Here is an 18,357-nt window from a genome sequence, read left to right on the forward strand (position 1 = left end):
ATGACCCAGGCACATTTTCATTCCTCACAATTGTTCAAGCTATTCTACTCTCTTTGAAATTGATTCTAGAGCTTCAAGATAAAAAAAAAGGAATATAATAATTTGAAAGTTTGTCAAGCAGTGAAAGGTAGTATATTTTGACACACTAATCCAGTAACTAATCAGTTTTCTAATAAACAATCAGCAGTTCGCTAACGTGTCATCAGCACTCCAGGAGCTCTGGAGAGGGGATGAGCTGCCCACGGACGTTAATGAATACACCAAAAATCATTAGGTGATCAATACTTCTGAGTTATTTTCATTGGGCTGATAGGTCTGATACATTAAAGCTGACATTATACATTTGTCAAGATCACAGTGCAGTTTTTAACAGTGGAAAAGGCTGCTAAAAATATTCCCTGAAAGACAATCAAAGAAACACAACTTCTTCCCCCGACACACTCCGCTGGTGCAGGAGCCCTGAAAAATCCAAATGGGAAGTGAAGCTCCTGCCTCCCAATGTTCAAAAACACGCAAGAATTCCCAGAGTGGATGGATGTGTTCTATTTTATAGGTACTTATTTCCAAGACAGGGCACTTAATATAATTTACTGAAGAGGAGAAAGAGTGGAATGCCTAACAGATAACAGGGCTTGTGGCTTTCTTGTCTGTGATAAGGAAGGGAGACTATGTCATGGTGGCTTTTGCCACAGCTTTCATAGCGCAGGGGCTCACAAACTGGAGGTTGCATTATTTAAAATGGGACAATTATCTGTAGCTCTTCTTGAATATCTTTTTCTTCAAAGGTTTGAGGAAAGGGCATTAGGGGTGGCTGAGGTGGCCTCTGAGCTGTATTAGTTGCTGGGCCAGTGCTCTAGGCAGCCCAGGTAAGTAAGGTGGTGATGGGGAAGTCGCTGTCTGTCCCCAGCCAGCTGCCACAGTTCATCTGTGGGTGTGTGTATTTACACACACAATCACAATCAGGCAGCGACAACATCCACAGAAAAACAACAGGCTCCCACTAGATTTTGAGTGTGTGTTCTGCTTTTTGTAGACTGAGTAGCCACCAAGCTAGTAAGTGAAGGTTGTTTGGAAGATATGGACATGGGAGATAGGGAGGAACTCAAGGTCTCTAGATTACAGTCTTTTGTTGTTGTTGTTTCTCATTTAAGTTAAAAAGAAGAGATAAATCTTGAAGTGTGACATTTTCTCCTCAACAGACACACTGCCCTTAATTCTAGCCCATATGTACATCCTTTCCACTGTGCCACTGCAAATTCTAGTTTTATAAATTATTTTAACCCTAAGTTTGGTTAGGCTGTGACACTGTAACCAGCTTTTGCAAAAAAGCAGCGACCACGCCTACTGCCCCTCACAGTCACTGCAATCTAACGCGTTGCTTCCTCTAGTTTCCAAATTCCAAGGTGTACGCTCTTTGGCTGCTGTTCTGAAGGGAGTAGAATTCCCAATTGTAAATTAGCAGTAGGTGAAATTCTATTTGTCATCAATTTCTCTTTGGGGTTACAGAGTAGAAAACTGCAGGCAAGCTGCTTCTTTGATGGCTCACTCCTAAAAATCTCTTTTTGTTCTTTATCTATTTGAACTGACAGTGATCAGAACTGCAGCAGGACAGGGCTCTCTGGAGAAATCACCTTCCCCCTGCCTATTGACAGATCCCTCTGTTCTGCATCAGACGGGCTTTATCCCATCACAGGCATCCAGGCCTTGGAAGAAGCCACCAATTAAACCTCTTGAGCTGGTAAAATCTGAAGCCACTTTGGAGTGTCTGTTCTGATTAGGCAGGATGAGAGGAAGCCCATCACCCTGCAGGCCCCGCTCCCTGGTCTCAATTTTCTCTCTTGCCTCCACCAGGTGCGAGAGGTGTGAGAGGAGCTTCACGCAGGCCACCCAGCTGAGCCGACACCAGCGGATGCCCAATGAGTGCAAGCCAATAACCGAGAGTCCAGAATCAATCGAAGTGGATTAACTGATTGACTGGTTGGAATTAAACTGCAAGGAAAGTCATGATTAAATGTCACGGACACTTAAGCAAAACCAAAGATTTCCTCTGAGCAACTTTCAATCAGTCCCAGAAAACCAAAAGCAGTAATAAAATAAGTAAGATGTTAAGAGATATTGATCCTGGCATGGAAGTCAGACCAGGAAAGAGATTATTTATTTATGACTTAGGGATGAGACTTATTTCTGTGGACAACTAACCTGGGATGGTTAACATTTCCAGTCCCACCATGTATTTTGCTTTGTTTCTAAAAAGCTTTTTAAAAACTGTTATTTAATACCAAAGGGAGGAATCGTATGGGTTCTTCTGCCCACCGTTGTGACTAAGAATGCACAGGGACTTGGTTCTCATTGCACCTTTTTTTAGTAACATGTTTCATGGGGACCCACTGTACAGCCCTTCATTCTGCTGTGTCAGTTTGGCCTGGCCTGACACTGGCTGCCCCAGCGGGGACCACAGAAGCAGAGCGAGAGCCTTCGCTGAGTCAATGCTACCTTCAGCCCCAGACGCATCCCATTTCCATGTCTTCCATGCTCACTGCTCATGCACTTTTTACACGGTTTTTTCCAAACAGCCCGGTCTTGATGCAGGAGAGTCTGGAAAAGGAAGAAAATGGTTTCAGTTTCAAAATTCAAAGGAAAAAGTTGAGGACTTATTTTGTCCTGTCAAGATTGCAAGAACATGTAAAATGTATGGAGCTTGATAGTACGTTATATTGTTCCGAAGCAGCTCATTGAGAAACGTTTGTTTTCAATAACATTTTAGCTTAAAAAAAAAAAAGAAAATGAAAATAAAGTTCTTTGGTCTAAGGCTGGAGATAAGGTGTTAGGCTTCATGTAATTTTTTTAGTTGTTTCTGTGAAAGTGTTGAACATGTGAAGAAAAATAGTGCCAAACCCCATCGTCAAGGCCCTTTTAGCAGTTTTATCTTTCTTCCTCTTACAGATGAACCCCAGGAGCCCCCTTTCCTCTCTCCTGAGTGTGGGAGGAGTATGTCTACAAATACAGGTGAAAATAGCCCAGACAAGGAGACTTTGAGAGGAGGAACCATGGAGAAGGTTGTGGTTAGAACAGATAGCCCAGGAACAGCTAATTTTATCAATAGAATTACTTTTTCTTTTCTCAAGATTGATTAATTGAAAGAGAAGGAATTCTCCACACAATTTCACTATTCTTTGGGTGCTTAGAATGTGAGTTTAATTTCAGCTAGCCTGTTGGTGGTTCAACAGTGGTGCTCAATGAAATTGGGTCACATTTAATGAAATGATCTAGTGTTGGGAAGAACTGATAGCTCCCAGCAGCATCTCAGAGACTGTCTACCTCGATGGCCAGTTTAGATAAAAACTGTTCAGTTTTATCTAGAGTGTTTAATAACAACAATTTCTGTTTGTAAATTTCATCATCACCTGATATCAGGACACAGTCTTTTAAGGAACTCCTTGTCTTTGAGCTTTCCCATTGTCTTCCCTCAATAAAAATGAGACACATAACTGAACTCACTACTAAAAGGCAAGGATACTGTATGGTTTAGTTTAATCTATTGTTATGTATCTGGCTCTCAGAAAATCTCGCTTCCCTTTTAATTTTGCTTCTCTATTCCTTAGCACCCCAGCTACCACATTTTAAATGGAATTCAACAGGGTCTAATTAATAAGTGTTTATAGTTATTATTTATATACGTATATATACATATATACACATAATAATAATCTCTAGAACCCTGGGCCATAAAGAGAAATATGGCTAATTCTGACCTCTGTTGCCCAATCTCAAGCCATTCACCTAGAATTTTCCTCCAGTTCTTATTGTCTCCTGGTCATGAAAGTAGTAAGGAATCTATGCTGCTGTATAACAGTAGCTGATTGAAACTATTCTCTCTGGTAGTTAGGAATGTGTTCTGATTTTACAGTTCCCCGCCCTAAGTGATGGATACGTTTGCAAACAATGTGTGTCATTGGGAAGGGTGAATTAAATGTAGCCATATTAACCTGAAACCTGCAAGAAAAGGACAGATCAGCTTCACAGATGAGTAAGCTGTTCCATTTGTTAAGGTTGAAAGATTTACTCGAACTTTTTGAAAACAGCAGTAGGGAATCACCTGTATGTTTCTAATATTTTTTTTTTTCATTTGAAGAATCAGCTCAGCCATTTGCCATATTTCACAGTGGAACACCATGTACCTACTTAGTTCTCATGAGCTTCAGAACGTGGGAGAGTGAGAAGGCTTCCCTCCTCCCTTGATATCTGGCATGGGAAGGTTTTCCTTAACAAAGATCTCTCTGCCACCCTGATGGCTTTGCTAGCTGATCCCAAACTTCCACTGAATGTGGCAGTAACCTCTACTCCAAAACACTCCATTTAAATCTATTTTTATCCTCTATTATTAAGAGAAATTGTTGGCATATATATTCCACCAAATTTGGTCAGAAAATATTTTCTGCTTAACAGATAGAAAATTGGATACTCTAATTTTCCAGGAATGTGGACACATTCACAATTTTTACTTTGCTGTCCTATTGCCAGCTTCTAGCAGACCAGCCTAGGCTGACTGTCCACAAAGACAGGCTTACACCTGGACATTGACTTGAAACCCTGAAGCAGGTACTGAGATCATTTGGGTCCAAAATGATTTTAATCTAAGTGTATGCTGGGGAGGAGGTTTCTCTCTGAAACTTCCTAACAATTGCTTTAGCCTTCTCTATTTAAAGTGGACACACAGTCCCCTGGGATACAGCAAATGGGTGGTAGAAATTGCAGTCATAAAGATTTGCCAGTTTTTCTTATTAGTAACTTCCTAATTAGTAGTGCTATAAAGAGAGTAAACGCTCTGAATCACTGGGGAAAGGATATTTAAGATAAGAAAGGTAGTCTGTCAGAGCTGAATCAGGGTTTGGCTCTTGAAGCAATCCTTCTTTACTCTTTTCCTTCAATGGGGACAGAATAATAATAATTTTTTCAGAATAAGACTTTTCATCCTAGCGTATGCTCCTTTATTTAGCAAAAAGTCTAAGACGTAAGGTAATGCCAGGGAAAAGTCAGGGTGCAATAGGATGAGAGATGGAGCTGCAGACCTTTGCATTTCCAGAAAAATCTCAATATCCCAAGGCAAAGTTGTATTTTTCCCAGGATATGTGCATACATTTTTCATAGATAAGCTTTTCATTTTTGTTTTGTTTTTATCTTTAAAAATGACTTTTTTTGGAGGAGATATACTTCTAAAAAGTTATTGTGTGGCTAATTAAAGCTATAAAACTTAATCTTATATAATTTATATAATTTGATTCAGTTGGTACATTTTTTATTGTGTTCATTTAAATGTAGCCTTCTTGGGAAACTGTGTATAACAGGAAAAGATCATGACATCATTGTATCCTCATAGGGCTCATAATTGAATTTTACCTTGTAAAAATTTCATTCTGGCCCAGGTATGCAAAGATTTATACGAACATTTAGCAATTCATCAATTTTTAAATCAAATGTTCATTTTTTCATTCATTTATTCAACAAGTATTTATTGAAATTTTATTTTATATAAAGACCTCATTTTATATGTTCACCATAAGCAGCATTATTTAAGTGACTATTCATGATAAAATAATATTCTCCTCCTAAGTGGCTGCTAGTAAAATGGGTATTTTAGTCCTTTAGACCATTGTCTCAGTGAAGTTAAAGATTTTGTTCCAACTGGGAAAATCTGAGAGAGGTAAATTCATCTGGGGACCAGAAAATAGCATGTTGCAAAACAAGTTAAGATGCACAACTTGGTTGTCTTTGCTTAACTCACTGGGCTATTGGTTGTTAGCAGCAGTATCAAGAGACCAGGATTAGGGCCTGGGTCTTGGGTTTTTATGACCCCCCTTTCAATGATAAGGCAACAAGTGGGGTACAAGGCTGGAGTTGCTCAGGGAAGGAGATCTGTGACCCTGAATGGGTCGGAGTTGCCTCATTAGTGATAAGTGTTGGCAGTGTAGTCCCTTTCCCCAGTGTGCAGATGTAACATTATTTGTTTTCCACTAATTTAAAATATAAAATGCAAGTATCTATTAAGTTGTTTAAAATGGGAAACATGGCACATCTCACAAAGAGGGCATTTCCAGAACAGCAGGGTTAATGGGTCACTCTGAGTGTACCCAGCAGCCTGCGTTTAGGAGCAAATTCATTGTTCTCATATTAAGGCTATGCATGCCTACAGAAACCAGGCCAGGAAAAAGAAATAAATAATCACATTTCCTGAAATGTTTATCTTTTTCTTCCTTGACATGAATTTAATTTTTATTTCCCAGAGGCTTTACTAGATCCTGACATCAGATTTTAAAAGATACTGAGATATATGCTTCTTTAAATGATAACTATAAGTTCCAGCAACGTTATTTGCTTGTCAGGATCCTTTTAAGGTGAAGAGCTTTGGAAAATTTTATGCGCTGACTAGATACCTGGGTGATCATCAATCCAAAGTTTAAGGTTCTCCCCTCACTAGCATTTATCTGAACTACCACAAAACAACAACGCAGGTTACTAGGAAGGCACCTATTTCAGCCCTCCCCAAGATTGTATTCTACAAACCCAAAGATCGGCTGTCAGGTACAACTGGCTAGACAGAGCCAAACTGAAAAGAATATTGCTTTATCTGTGGAAACCTTGCCACAGATGTTTAACCTGTAGTCCATGGCTGTGTTTGACATTTAAAATATTTATTTAGTTTCTTCCTTTAAATAATAAATGCCAGATGTTTCATCAGATCAATATGTAAAACGATAACAAAAAATACGTCAGAAAACAGGTCAAAGTCATGAAACATTTGAATTGTCTTTCCTATAGACTGAATATGCTACCACCGCACTTAGAATCTGTGGAGGAAATTTTAATGGAAAAATAAGGACCTTCTGCGCTTATTCCCACAGATGTTGATGGGAATGATGATAATGATTATAAATTATATTGTGCAATTACTGTCATGCCTTGTTCTAACGCTTAATGTGGATTATCTCTTTTAATCCTTAGTAACTCTATAACAAAGATACTATCATTATCCCCTTCTCATATATGCTTAACAGTTTTAGCTTTGTAGTTTCTTTAGTTTTTTTCCTCTTTCAAAGCCATAAACAGGCAATTGTTAAAAGAGGAAATTACTTCTCTACATAAAGCTTTTTTTTGAGAACAAGAGCTTTTAAAAATTAATAAACACAAGTATAATTTATTTATAAAATGTGTTTGTGGAAACAATACTGAAATGCTATTAAAACATGTATCATCATAGTTGCTGATTTTGTCATGCCCAAATCTCGTTGCTAGACAGAATTTCAACTATTCCATTGCTGTCAGGCATTGTTTTTGTTTTTCTAAGCAGGAAACTAAAATTCCACATTGAAAGAAAAAAAACTAACTCTCTCAAGTGTGATATACATTAGGACAAATGGCAACAGGCAGGAAGGGCAGATTGTATTGGAGAGTGGCCAGAAGAGAATGAGGCTCGAACACTATCGACAGGTAAAAACACATCCTCAACGGGGCTAAGTGAAATCTCGTTTTCTTTCTTTGTTCTGACTGAATGCTAAGTGAGTTACTTTTCGGGCATCAATGGAGTCATTATGCAGTTATGTGCCTTAAGAATATGGGCTTATGTGGTTAGCCTGTTGGTTTAAAGCAGTGAAGTAGAAAGACTGGAGTCACTATAGGTTTGGTTTGTCAAAGGCACAAATAATGTAGTTACATGCATAAGGTACTCAAGGAACCAGTTCAAGTTCTGGGGCACAATCTAGATGAAACTGTGAGGTTTGTTCAGAAAGTAAGTGTACAGAATTTCATCATGAACTGGCTTTATTACAAGGCAACTCTTTACCATGGTATATTGAAACCACAATGTATACTACTTTCCTCCAGATTCTGATTCTAATGGGCACATTTGTTTGTTGAAATGATAAATGTATTTTCCTCGTCAAACATGGTGGGCTCCTGGTTGATATTTCCTGTTTCCTGCCTTGAAAAACATCCTCGTTGGTGCCTTTCTCCCACTTTGGCACATCACTCCCAGCTGAAAATAGTCTAGATATAAACTTTAACAAGTTGGAGATCTATTTCTACAGCACAACTCTTTCATGTTTAAAAGCAGTTATACCATATCAGGTGATTGCCACATGTTGGGGAAAGCAGCCATCTTAGAGCAAAAGTCTGCCAACCCACAGTCCCTGTTGATCCACATGTGGGCATTGTCTAATGTTAACAAAATCAGCCCTTGTAGACTCACTTTCTCTGAACGATCTAGTACACTTCTCTAGTTTCTCCCAACCTGGAGAAAATGTGTAGCAAAAGCCAGAGGCAAAAGTATTCTCCTTAGCAGTTCTAAGTATTTCATGAAAAAGCCTTCCCCCAGTTCAAACGCAGAGGCTAAGGTGATGACTAACGTATTAAGGAAAACTTTGGCTCAGATCCGTGAAATTATTTTGGAAACTTAACGTCCAAGCTAATTATTTTTTTTATATCAAGGGGAAGACATCCAGTTCTGTAGGATGCTAATAGAAGTGTGATATTTAGATGCTATTAGGACATTGTATAAATTTCTTTAATGTGGTTATTTTAAGTTTAGGACTTAAAGTGTTCCCTACTGGAATAGAAATATGTCTCTCTCCAACTTTCCACCAAATAAAATGGTTAGAGTGAATGCCCGGTTTCACATCTGCCTTTTGGAGGTTGGAAAGCTTAAACAAGTCAGTTAAGAGAATGAGAAGAATCTCACTGTGGGTGATAAGGAGTGTGTAGTTTGCTGTAAGGGCCACTGATAGGACAAGAATGATTACCCCACAGTAAGAATGGGTAAAACTTAATAAAGTTTTCTAACTTTATTAAACTCACATTATTTAATTAAAAAAAACTGCAAAGGACCAATGAGATCATGCATGCTGCTGTAGTCTTGTGATAGAATCTACCAGGATTAAGTTGTATTTAAATGAAAAAACAGGTACACATTTAGAGATCATTGACAAAGAAATGTAAATATATTTGATTAATAAAACATTTTTATGATGACTCTATCTTCCCTTGGATTCTGTCTTTTCCAGTCCCACAGTCATTTTTCAAGCACCATCTGTTTGATTCTGGTGTGCAGCTTAGGTAGTAGGCTGTCAACAAACTCTTGTTGGGGAAGTATAAGCTAGAAAATACACCTAGCAAGCAGGAAGGTTGTTAAAATTCAGCCCTGAGGTTTATTCGGATGCATTTGAGATTACTCTTTTCCTCATTCATGTGCTCACTTGCTCATTTGCCCAACCAAGTCAGGTGCACAGCTTCTTAAGGAAACTGTGCACAGAGACCCAGCCACAAATCTGTGGCAGGCTGGACTTGATATTTGACCTCTAACCCCGTAAGCCTTGGAGCAGAGTAGAAAGCACTTGCCCAGAAAGTGGCCTGGGGCTGTGACTCTTCTGAATGTATGTGATTAGGGGACTCTCAGAAAGAAAGCCAAAGTCAGCTGTTTGTCTCTTGTTCTGTTGGAAAATAAAATTTCACTTAGAAAAAATATGTGAGCATCTAGGAATAGCAAGAAGGACACTGATGCTGGAGTGGATTGAAAGAGGTGGAAATTGCAGGAGGTAAGGTCAAAGAGACAAAGTGGGCTGGACCATATAGAGCCTTGAAGACCATTGTGAGAACTTGGCATTTCCTCTGAGTGAGGTGGGAAAATCTCATTTTGAGCAGAGGCAGGATGTTATCTGACCTAAAGTGATAATTTTTGCTTCTCTGTTGAGAATAGATTGTGGGAGAACACAGACTGAAGACAGGAGATGGTTAAGAGGAGATTTCAACACAGCTGAAAGATAGATGATGGTACCTTCCTCTAGGGCAGTAATGGTGAAGGTGGCAGGAAGTAGTTAAATTCTGGATATAATTTGAAAATTGAACAGTATTTGCTGATGGGTTGGATGTTGGATATTAGATAAAGAGAGAAATCAAGGATCACTCTAAGACTTTTTGGTCTAAGCAACTGAAAAGGTGGAGTTTTTAGATATGGGGGTTTACACTCCATTTTGCATTACTTGTCCTTTTCCATAAGTACCAGGACTATTCCAGTATAATAAATGTGCAAATGATAGTGCATACCAGGCAGCTATCTTACAAAACTGTTGACTGTCCCAGAGTAGCCAAGCTTAGCACCTAGCCCCACCTGGAACAAAAAGTTGAATTTCATCTTGCTGCTTCTGCTGTAGCACAGGGTTATTCCATTGCCCAAGAATGGCATGCCTATGTTTCTTGAGAAAAAATATTACATCAGAAGTGAAGATATACTTTTTAAATAGTAGCACTCTCCATCCACGGGGCACCTGAGCCTCATTCTGGAAATTTTTTAAGGAAAGGGTACTCTGGGAATATACATGGACTCTTTACCGTGTCTAGCTTATTTCTTTGCTTACGCTTTAGGCTCAGTGTGGAAGGCAGTGCCAACCACAGGGGTGGTTGGTGGTTTTCAGCCTCTTGGATGGGATGATTCTGAGCACCTTTAATGAGACATCTTGTCTACAGACAACTAATGTTTGCCATTCATCCATCCGTTCATACATCCTCTTGACAAAGAGTTTCAAAAATCTATGTGCTAAGGTGCTTATATACGAAAATGAATAGGACTTGGTGGGTTACAAAATCTGGATGGGAGAGAAAGACATGTAATCAAGTAAACTACAGAGGTTGTAAGTAGCTATACAGGAACCAATGGGGACAAAATTGAGTGAGTAGTCAGTTCTTCCTGGAGGGAGGAGGTCTGGTAAATCCAAAGAGTTGCTTTCTGAGATGTGAGTTGAAATGAACAGAGACAAGTGTTTGAATCCCCTGCTAAACAGCAACCATAAGGTACTGTTCACGTGGGCTCATTTGGAAGATCTGCCAACTATGTTGGTGTCTATCCAGTGTGCCCTTCCCTGGGACGTTTGTCTCACATGTGAATCAAAGGTTTTTCTGTTATTGTGTATATATATATATATATATATATATACACACATATACATACACACACACACACACACATATATATATATAATTGTTGTTCTTCCTGTGTGAATAATACTATTGCACATGGAAACTAAAGAATCTTCCAAAGGTCAACAGCAAACATGGTTCATGGCATTGAGCCAACATGTGGCTATTCTTACCTTTCTGAGGTAATGGACTTCTTCGGGAATGTGATTTTAAAATAGACTGCTCCACAGAAAAGTTTCAGAAACACGCCAAACTTTATATTGAATTTCAAGGAGGGGAGGCTGCACTCCAAGACCCCTAAATCTAAGATCTTGCATTTGGAATGGTGCTTTTCAATAGTCAATTATAGCTTCAAAAGACTGAGCAGAGATGAAAATAAAAGACCCCTAGTAGATAGTAAAAACAGATGTATTTCTTGATGACTCTAAATAACAAGGAAGAACAGAGAGTTGATTGGCTAACTCTCACAGCTAGGGAGGCAAGGGACTTAGGAAGCAGAATCTTCTCTCCCTGTTTATGGTTTAGTATGAGTCCCATAGACACCCAGAAAGAAAACCAGCCTAATCAACCTATTAGTGAGATCACCTTGTTATCATTTATAAGGGTAGCTCATGGCCAGGCAGAGATTTTCCCCGCTTGTTATCATCCGAGATTATTCCCTTTTCCTATCCTCAAGTTAAAAGCAAACGTGTATATAGAAATTATGCATGTCATGTGCCCAATTGTAAGGAGATACTAATTATTTGGAATCCCAGTTATAACCAAAATTAGTTATTTGACAAATATCAGGTAAAACAGAACATTTAATCCCAAACTTCTCATATAATAAAGAGTAATCTTATAGGGTCTTTCTTCCAGTTTTCCCTGCTCTCAGGTAGCATGCGCGCGTGCACACACACACACACACACACACAACACACACACACACACATACACACAAGAAATATTCATAATAATCTGTTTTATTTTTAACATCTGTAATAAGAGAATTTCAAGCTTCTGTTACTTATATTCTCTTGTGAGTTTTTACCATCTTTACCATTCGCAGTGGGTTGAATGGTGCCCTATGCTCACAAGATAATTCACAGAACTGTGAATTTGACCTTATTTTGAAAAAGGGTTCTTGCAGATGTAATTAAATTAAGGATTTTGAACTTATCTTGGATTATCCAAGTGGGTCCTAAATCCAATGACAATGGGTCTTTAGAAGACACAAAAGAAGAGAAGGCATACCGAGGGGAAGTCCACGGATGGAGGCAAAGATTAGAGCTATGCATCCACAAGCCAAGGAATGTCTGGATCCACCAGAAACTGAAAGGGAAGAAAAGATTATTCCCTAGAGCCTTTGGAGGGAGGATTGCCTTGCTGACACCTTGATTTCAGATCCCTGAAGCCTCCAGAACTGTGAGATAATAAATTTCTGTCATTTCGGTTATTTGTCATGACAGCCCTAGAAAACTAACACACCATTATAGTTCATAACCCGACATCTTGCAAACAAGAAATGGGTAATAGTTAAATTTTGATCAAATTCACTTTTAGGAAATTCTCTTCATCAAGATAATTTCATTTCCTCTTACTCTTATTGGTCAATAAGGCTTGCCATGTTGCTTTTGCAACACAGAATGATAACACTCTCTAATGAGAACTATTCTTAAATATGACTGCAAGTACTTGGATTTTATGGAATCTATGTACCACTGACCTCAGGGCAAAGCTCTTTTTGCAAGCTCATTTTCATTCACTTGATAACTTTCATTTTATTTTATTTTATTTTTGTGACAGAGTCTCACTCTGTTGCCCAGGTGGGAAGCGCAGTAGCAGACCTCGGCTCACCGTAACTTCCACCTCCCAGGTTCAAGTGATTTTCCTGCCTCAGCCTCCAAAGTACCTGGGATTACAGGCATGGGCCACGATGTCCAGCTAATTTTTGTATTTTTAGTAGAGATGGAGTTTCGCCATGTTGGCCAGGCTGGTCTCAAACTCCTGACCTCAAGTGATCCGCCCGCCTCAGCCTCCCAAAGTGCTGGGATTACAGGTGTAAGCCATGGCAGCTGGCCATTGATTACTTTTTTAATCAGTTCAGGCTGCTATAACAAAATGTCATAGACTGTGTGGCTTAAACAGTGGACATTTATGTCTCACAGCTCTGGAGGCTGGAAAGTCCGAGATCGGTTCCTGGTGAGAGCATGCTTTCTAAGTTGCAGATGACCACTTTCTCACCCCACCTGTAAACTGGGGCTTCAACATACAAATTTTGGGGACGTAAAACATTCAGTCCATAACACTGACAATTACTTGATTTTTAAAGTTTTACTCTTTGCAGAGCATATAATAGCAGAGAGCATACATGTAGCACACCGATTTTAGGCATATATTTAAAAGAGTTATACATTTTAAAATAAAAAATAAAACATTTAAAAATTAGTCATAATTTTTTTCACGTAAACTGTAGGAATGATAGTGTCTGTAAACTTTCCCCAAATTATCTTCCTGAAAAGGCATTTGGTCATCTGGCTTCATGATAGATAGCTTGAGCTATAGGTCTGTTTCTTCATCTTGTCAGTTTCTTTTCTTTTTCTTTATTTCCTTTCATTCAAAACCCTTAATCCCCAGTTGTAAGTTACTGGCAATGGCAGCAGCTATTAATCGCTCTGTGAAAGTTGTTGACATTCAGGTTAAACACGAACCCAAGAATTAAGGAGAATTTTTGCACTGAAAATTACTGTCAGCACTCTGTTGGACTCTAACCTGAAGAACTCTCATTTCAATTTGAGAGTTAAAAGCAAGTGATTTCCTAATCTACTCTAGTTGTATATGGCTACAGAAGGTACTTCTTCCTATTCTGTTGTAGCATTTGTTTATGGTTTTAACATGTGTCCAATAATACAGCATTGTGTCTTTTTCCCTCCAACAAACGATGAAAATGATCAAGTACCAGAAAAGCTTGGCAGTTAGACATTTGCATTCCAGTTTGGGCTTATTAAGGAATTATGATTTCAACTTAAAAATTACAATATCTTAGCATTGATTATAGAATCAGAGTGTTCTCAACTGTTTGACAACCACAGAGCTCATTGTGAGCAGTCCATATAAATACAGCCCACTAATGTTAGGTACACTTAAAAAAGTGCATCACTAGGATATCAAATCTTGGGATGAGGGTGCAACATTTTGAATCGTGGACATGTCCTTCTATTTTGTCCCTCTTTGTAGTCATTCCCTTTGCCATGTAAGCTTGTAGTTTGGGTCACTAAAGAGGTGGAGTCTATTTTCCCACACCTCAAATATGGGCCAATTTTGGCTTGTTTGGCCAATAGAATGTGGTGGCAGTGCTGGTTTTGAGCCTAGGCCTTGAGGTTTTACATGTTTCTGCTTGCTCTTTTGCACCTCTTTCATTGCCACAAGAATATGCCTAGGGTAGTCAGCTGGAGGAGGAGAGACACTTGGAACTGAGCCAAGTTGCCCCAGTAGCCCCAGGTGATCGCCAGTCAATGCCTAAATGTATATGAGCCCAGCCAAATTCAACAGTGCTACCAAACTAATCCCCAAATGATTCCAGCTGCATGAGCGATATGTAAATTGTGCTTGCCACAAAGCTTTTGTGATCCTTTGTTGCCTGGAATAACTATGGCAATAGATCATCAATACCATAGCCAACAGAGCTTGGCGTGGAGAACCAGCATGCTTGTATTCGCCATTGCCTTTTTATACGGCTCATGCAAAAAACAGTCAGTGGCTGTGAGTTGATTATGTTTACAGTTTTCATTGTTTCCTTCAACATTTAATTAAGTTTTGGAGGCATGTTTTTGGCCACCTACTGTTATTTGTGAATGAAGCTAGATATGGATTGACACTTAAGGACAATTATCTTACTCTTATTCTTGCTGCATGCATAGCTAGTGCCCCTTCAACACTCAAACTAACTCATCTTTCTCTCTATATCATAGCTCATAAAATAATTGTTAACAAAATCTCTTCTGTAGTATGTTCTCTCACTGTTTTTGTTTGTTTGTTTGTTTGTTTTTGAGACTGAATCTTGCTCCGCCGTCCAGGCTGGAGTGCAGTGGCACAATCTCGGCTCACTGCAACCTCTGCCTCCTAGGTTCAAGCAATTCTTTTGCTTCAGCCTCCCGAGTAGCTGGGATTACAGGTGCGTGCCACCATGCCTGGCTAATTTTTGCATTTTAGTGGAGACCGGGTTTCACCATGTTGACCAGGCTGGTCTCGAACTCCTGACCTCAAGTGATCCACCCGCCTTGGCCTCCCAAAGTGCTGGGATTACAGGCATGAGCCACTGTGCCTGGCCTGCTCTCACTATTGATTAGAACAAAAAGTCATCACATTTCTCCCCATCTGTATTACATAAATGTTGAATTTGTATACTGTATAGCAGTGGTTTTGTCCAACTGCAAGGTGAAATATCCTCACACGTTTTGTTTACTTACTTGACAGACATTTATATAGCCGGTACCTTGTGCCAGGCACTGTCCTAAGTGCTTTACAGTATTGATTTACTTAGTCCTCTTAGCAGCTCTAGGTAGGTACTATTATTATCCCTATTTTACACATGGGGAAACTGAGGCACAGAGACGTTAAGTATCTTGCCCAAGTTCGTATTGCTAGCAAGTGGTAGAGTTGGGATGTGGATTTAGGCACTCTGAAGTCCACTCCACAGTCCGTGTTTTCCATCACTACACGTGATGGTAATTGCTCCTCCACACTTCATGTCATTGTTCTTACGTGAAACCCATGATACCATTTGAAAAGGGAGCTTCTCCAGTAGCTTGTTCTGCTTTCTTGCCAAACACAATATCCATCAGTAAGTATATAGCTGGCTCTAGAGGCTTATTGGCAATGATGTGACTTGTTTTGCTGTAGAGAAGGACACTTTAAATGACAGTTCTGTACTTTTGGTCTCACCTATGCCTTGGCAGCACAATTTGTAAATTTTTTACTGGAAAGTATTATTTTGCACTTGTTTCAGAAAACCTCTGTTGGTTTATCAGGAAGGTTGTTATGCTCTGTTTAAAAATAAGGGGAAAGCTTGAGTTGCTTCATGACCCTATATGACAAAGTTTCGTAACAGAAAATGCACTAGAGACAAGTGGTGAATGCATGAATAATCTTATAAAATCTATTGGATTTACTTGTCCCGGTCTGTCTGTCTGTCTGTCTATCTATCTATCTATCTATCTATCATCTATCTAAATATATATAGAGAGAGGTAAAATATTCATACTTGAGTTTTGGTGATCATTTTCATTTACATTACCCTGAGTCATATGTTTTTACTACTATTTTATTACTTTTTTTGCATTTCAGTATACTCCGTTGGTGTGTGTGTGTGTGTGTGTGTGTTTGAATTGGGAATAAAATAACACAAAATTGAGAGGCAGCAGAGAGTTAAAGTTTATGGATTTAAGCCAGATTGCCTGGAGTCAAATTCCAAATTCAGCAGTTGATCTCTCCCTGACACAGTTTTCTCATCTATAAAATGGAGATAATAATAATACCTACCTCGTTAGAGGTAGATATTAATTTTGAAAATTAAATGTGTTCACTTGAAACAAGTATATATGGTGTATATGTATGTGGCATATAGTAAGTGCTTTGTAAATACTTGCCATCTAACAAATGAAACATATGGATAACAAAAATGAAAATATAACAGTTGTAAATAATAATATGTAAATATAATGAAGAACTGTACCCTGCTGACTGAAAGTTAGCCACGACAAAATGACAACATGGAATCCTAATAGTGTTTGTATAACTTTTAGGAACATAATGGTTATTGAGGACAGAATGAGATTTTTCTTTTTTTTTTTTTTGAGATGGAGTCTCGCTCTGTTGCCCATGCTGGAGTGCAGTGGTGCAATCTCAGCTCACTGCAACCTCCGCCTCCCAGGTTCAAGTGATTTTGCTGCCCCAGCCTCCCAAGTAGCTGGAATTACAGGTGCATGCCACCACATCTGGCTATTTTTTGTATTTTTAGTAGAGACGTGGTTTCGCCATGTTGGCCAGGCTGGTCTTGAACTCCTGACCTCAGGTGATCCGCCTGCCTTGGCCTCCCAGAGTGCTGGGATCATAGGCCTGAGCCACCACGCCTGGCCAGAATGAGATTTTTAAAAAACCTATAACTAACCTTACATTGCAAATTTGTGACCTGTATATAAACAAAGTTGCCTCTTACCTTTTCCTCTCCTACTGGCAGACCACATTCAGGTTACTATTGCTGCATAACCAATTCCCCTAAATTTTAGCAGCTTAAAACAATCTTTATATTTTGCCTACAATCTTGTGGATAAGGAATCTGAGAAGGGTTCTGCTGGGCAGTTCTTGTTTGGAATCGTCTAGCAATGGCAACCAGCATTTGGATGGTGCTGGATCATCTGAAGGTTTGACTGGGCTGGATGTCCAAGATATTCTAGTGTGGCTTGCAGTTGATGCTGGATATCAGCTGGGAGATTAGCTGGGACTACTGAACAAAGTGCTTAGACATGGCCTTGCTAGTGTGGCAGTCTTAGGGGAGTTTGACATGTCACATAGTGGCTGGCTCCCCCAGGGTGAGGATCCCAGGAGGACCAGCCTTGGAAGTCACATAACATCACTTCTGCCATATTCTATTGGTTGAAGCCTGCCCAGATTCAAGGGAGGGACCATTGACCCCACTTCTCAGTGGAAGAAATGTCAAAGAATTCTGGGGCCATGTTTTTAAATTGCCACAGAACACTTAATAGAATTCCGGTAACTACTACAGATCTGTAGAAACATTCCTCTGGGATGTGTATATCTAGGTTATTCAATTCTAGTTTCTTTAACTTTGTCGTAAAGATCTAATGTTTTACCATGTGAGCCATTCACAGAGGTTTATTCTGAGCCTTTTATAATAGAAATATCCCAGGGCCAGGACAAGGAAAACTCAGAAATCAGGTAAAACTTCGAAAGAGTGAGGAGAATCCAGTGAAATTTATTGAAAGCCATTGGTAATAAAAAGTTCATCTCCTTGATGCTTGGAGGTCTCACTAGTCCTGCAACCACAAGTCATTTAAATAGCTCCCCTTAGGGACTGCCTCAGATCAACTCAGCCTTTCCTTAGACTTTGGAAATGAATCGCTATTTCTTGGGCCTGTTACTTCTCCAAGTAAATCTTGTACATGACTCTGGAAAAAAAAAACCTCTTCATACCATATTCTGTTTTAGTTCTCCTGCACGCACTGCCCATTCTTGTTTCCCTGACTTTGAGTCTTCAAGTACCTCTTGACTGGGCCCCCCTTTTTTAGGAGCAGGAAGAGATCTGATCCATCGAGTCCCTAATATGAGGGCACCGCCTACATAGAACAGGCCAAAGCAAGTGCTCTAATATAAATTGTTCTTCGATGAATCCACGTG

General features: G+C 39.4%; 1 protein-coding gene across 1 annotated transcript in view; it reads left to right on the forward strand.

The window, feature by feature from the left end:
• PRDM6 (PR/SET domain 6) overlaps positions 1 to 9,024 on the forward strand; it is a 105,447-nt gene extending 96,423 nt beyond the window's left edge. Inside the window, exon 8 of the mRNA XM_024247295.3 lies at positions 1,852 to 9,024. Coding sequence (XP_024103063.2) covers positions 1,852 to 1,966 — 115 coding nt within the window. The 3' untranslated portion in view covers positions 1,967 to 9,024. The remainder of the gene's footprint in view (positions 1 to 1,851) is intronic.
• The last annotated feature ends 9,333 nt before the right edge of the window (positions 9,025 to 18,357 follow it).

Source organism: Pongo abelii, chromosome 4, assembly GCF_028885655.2.
Source record: "Pongo abelii isolate AG06213 chromosome 4, NHGRI_mPonAbe1-v2.0_pri, whole genome shotgun sequence".
Classification (NCBI taxonomy): domain Eukaryota; kingdom Metazoa; phylum Chordata; class Mammalia; order Primates; family Hominidae; genus Pongo; species Pongo abelii.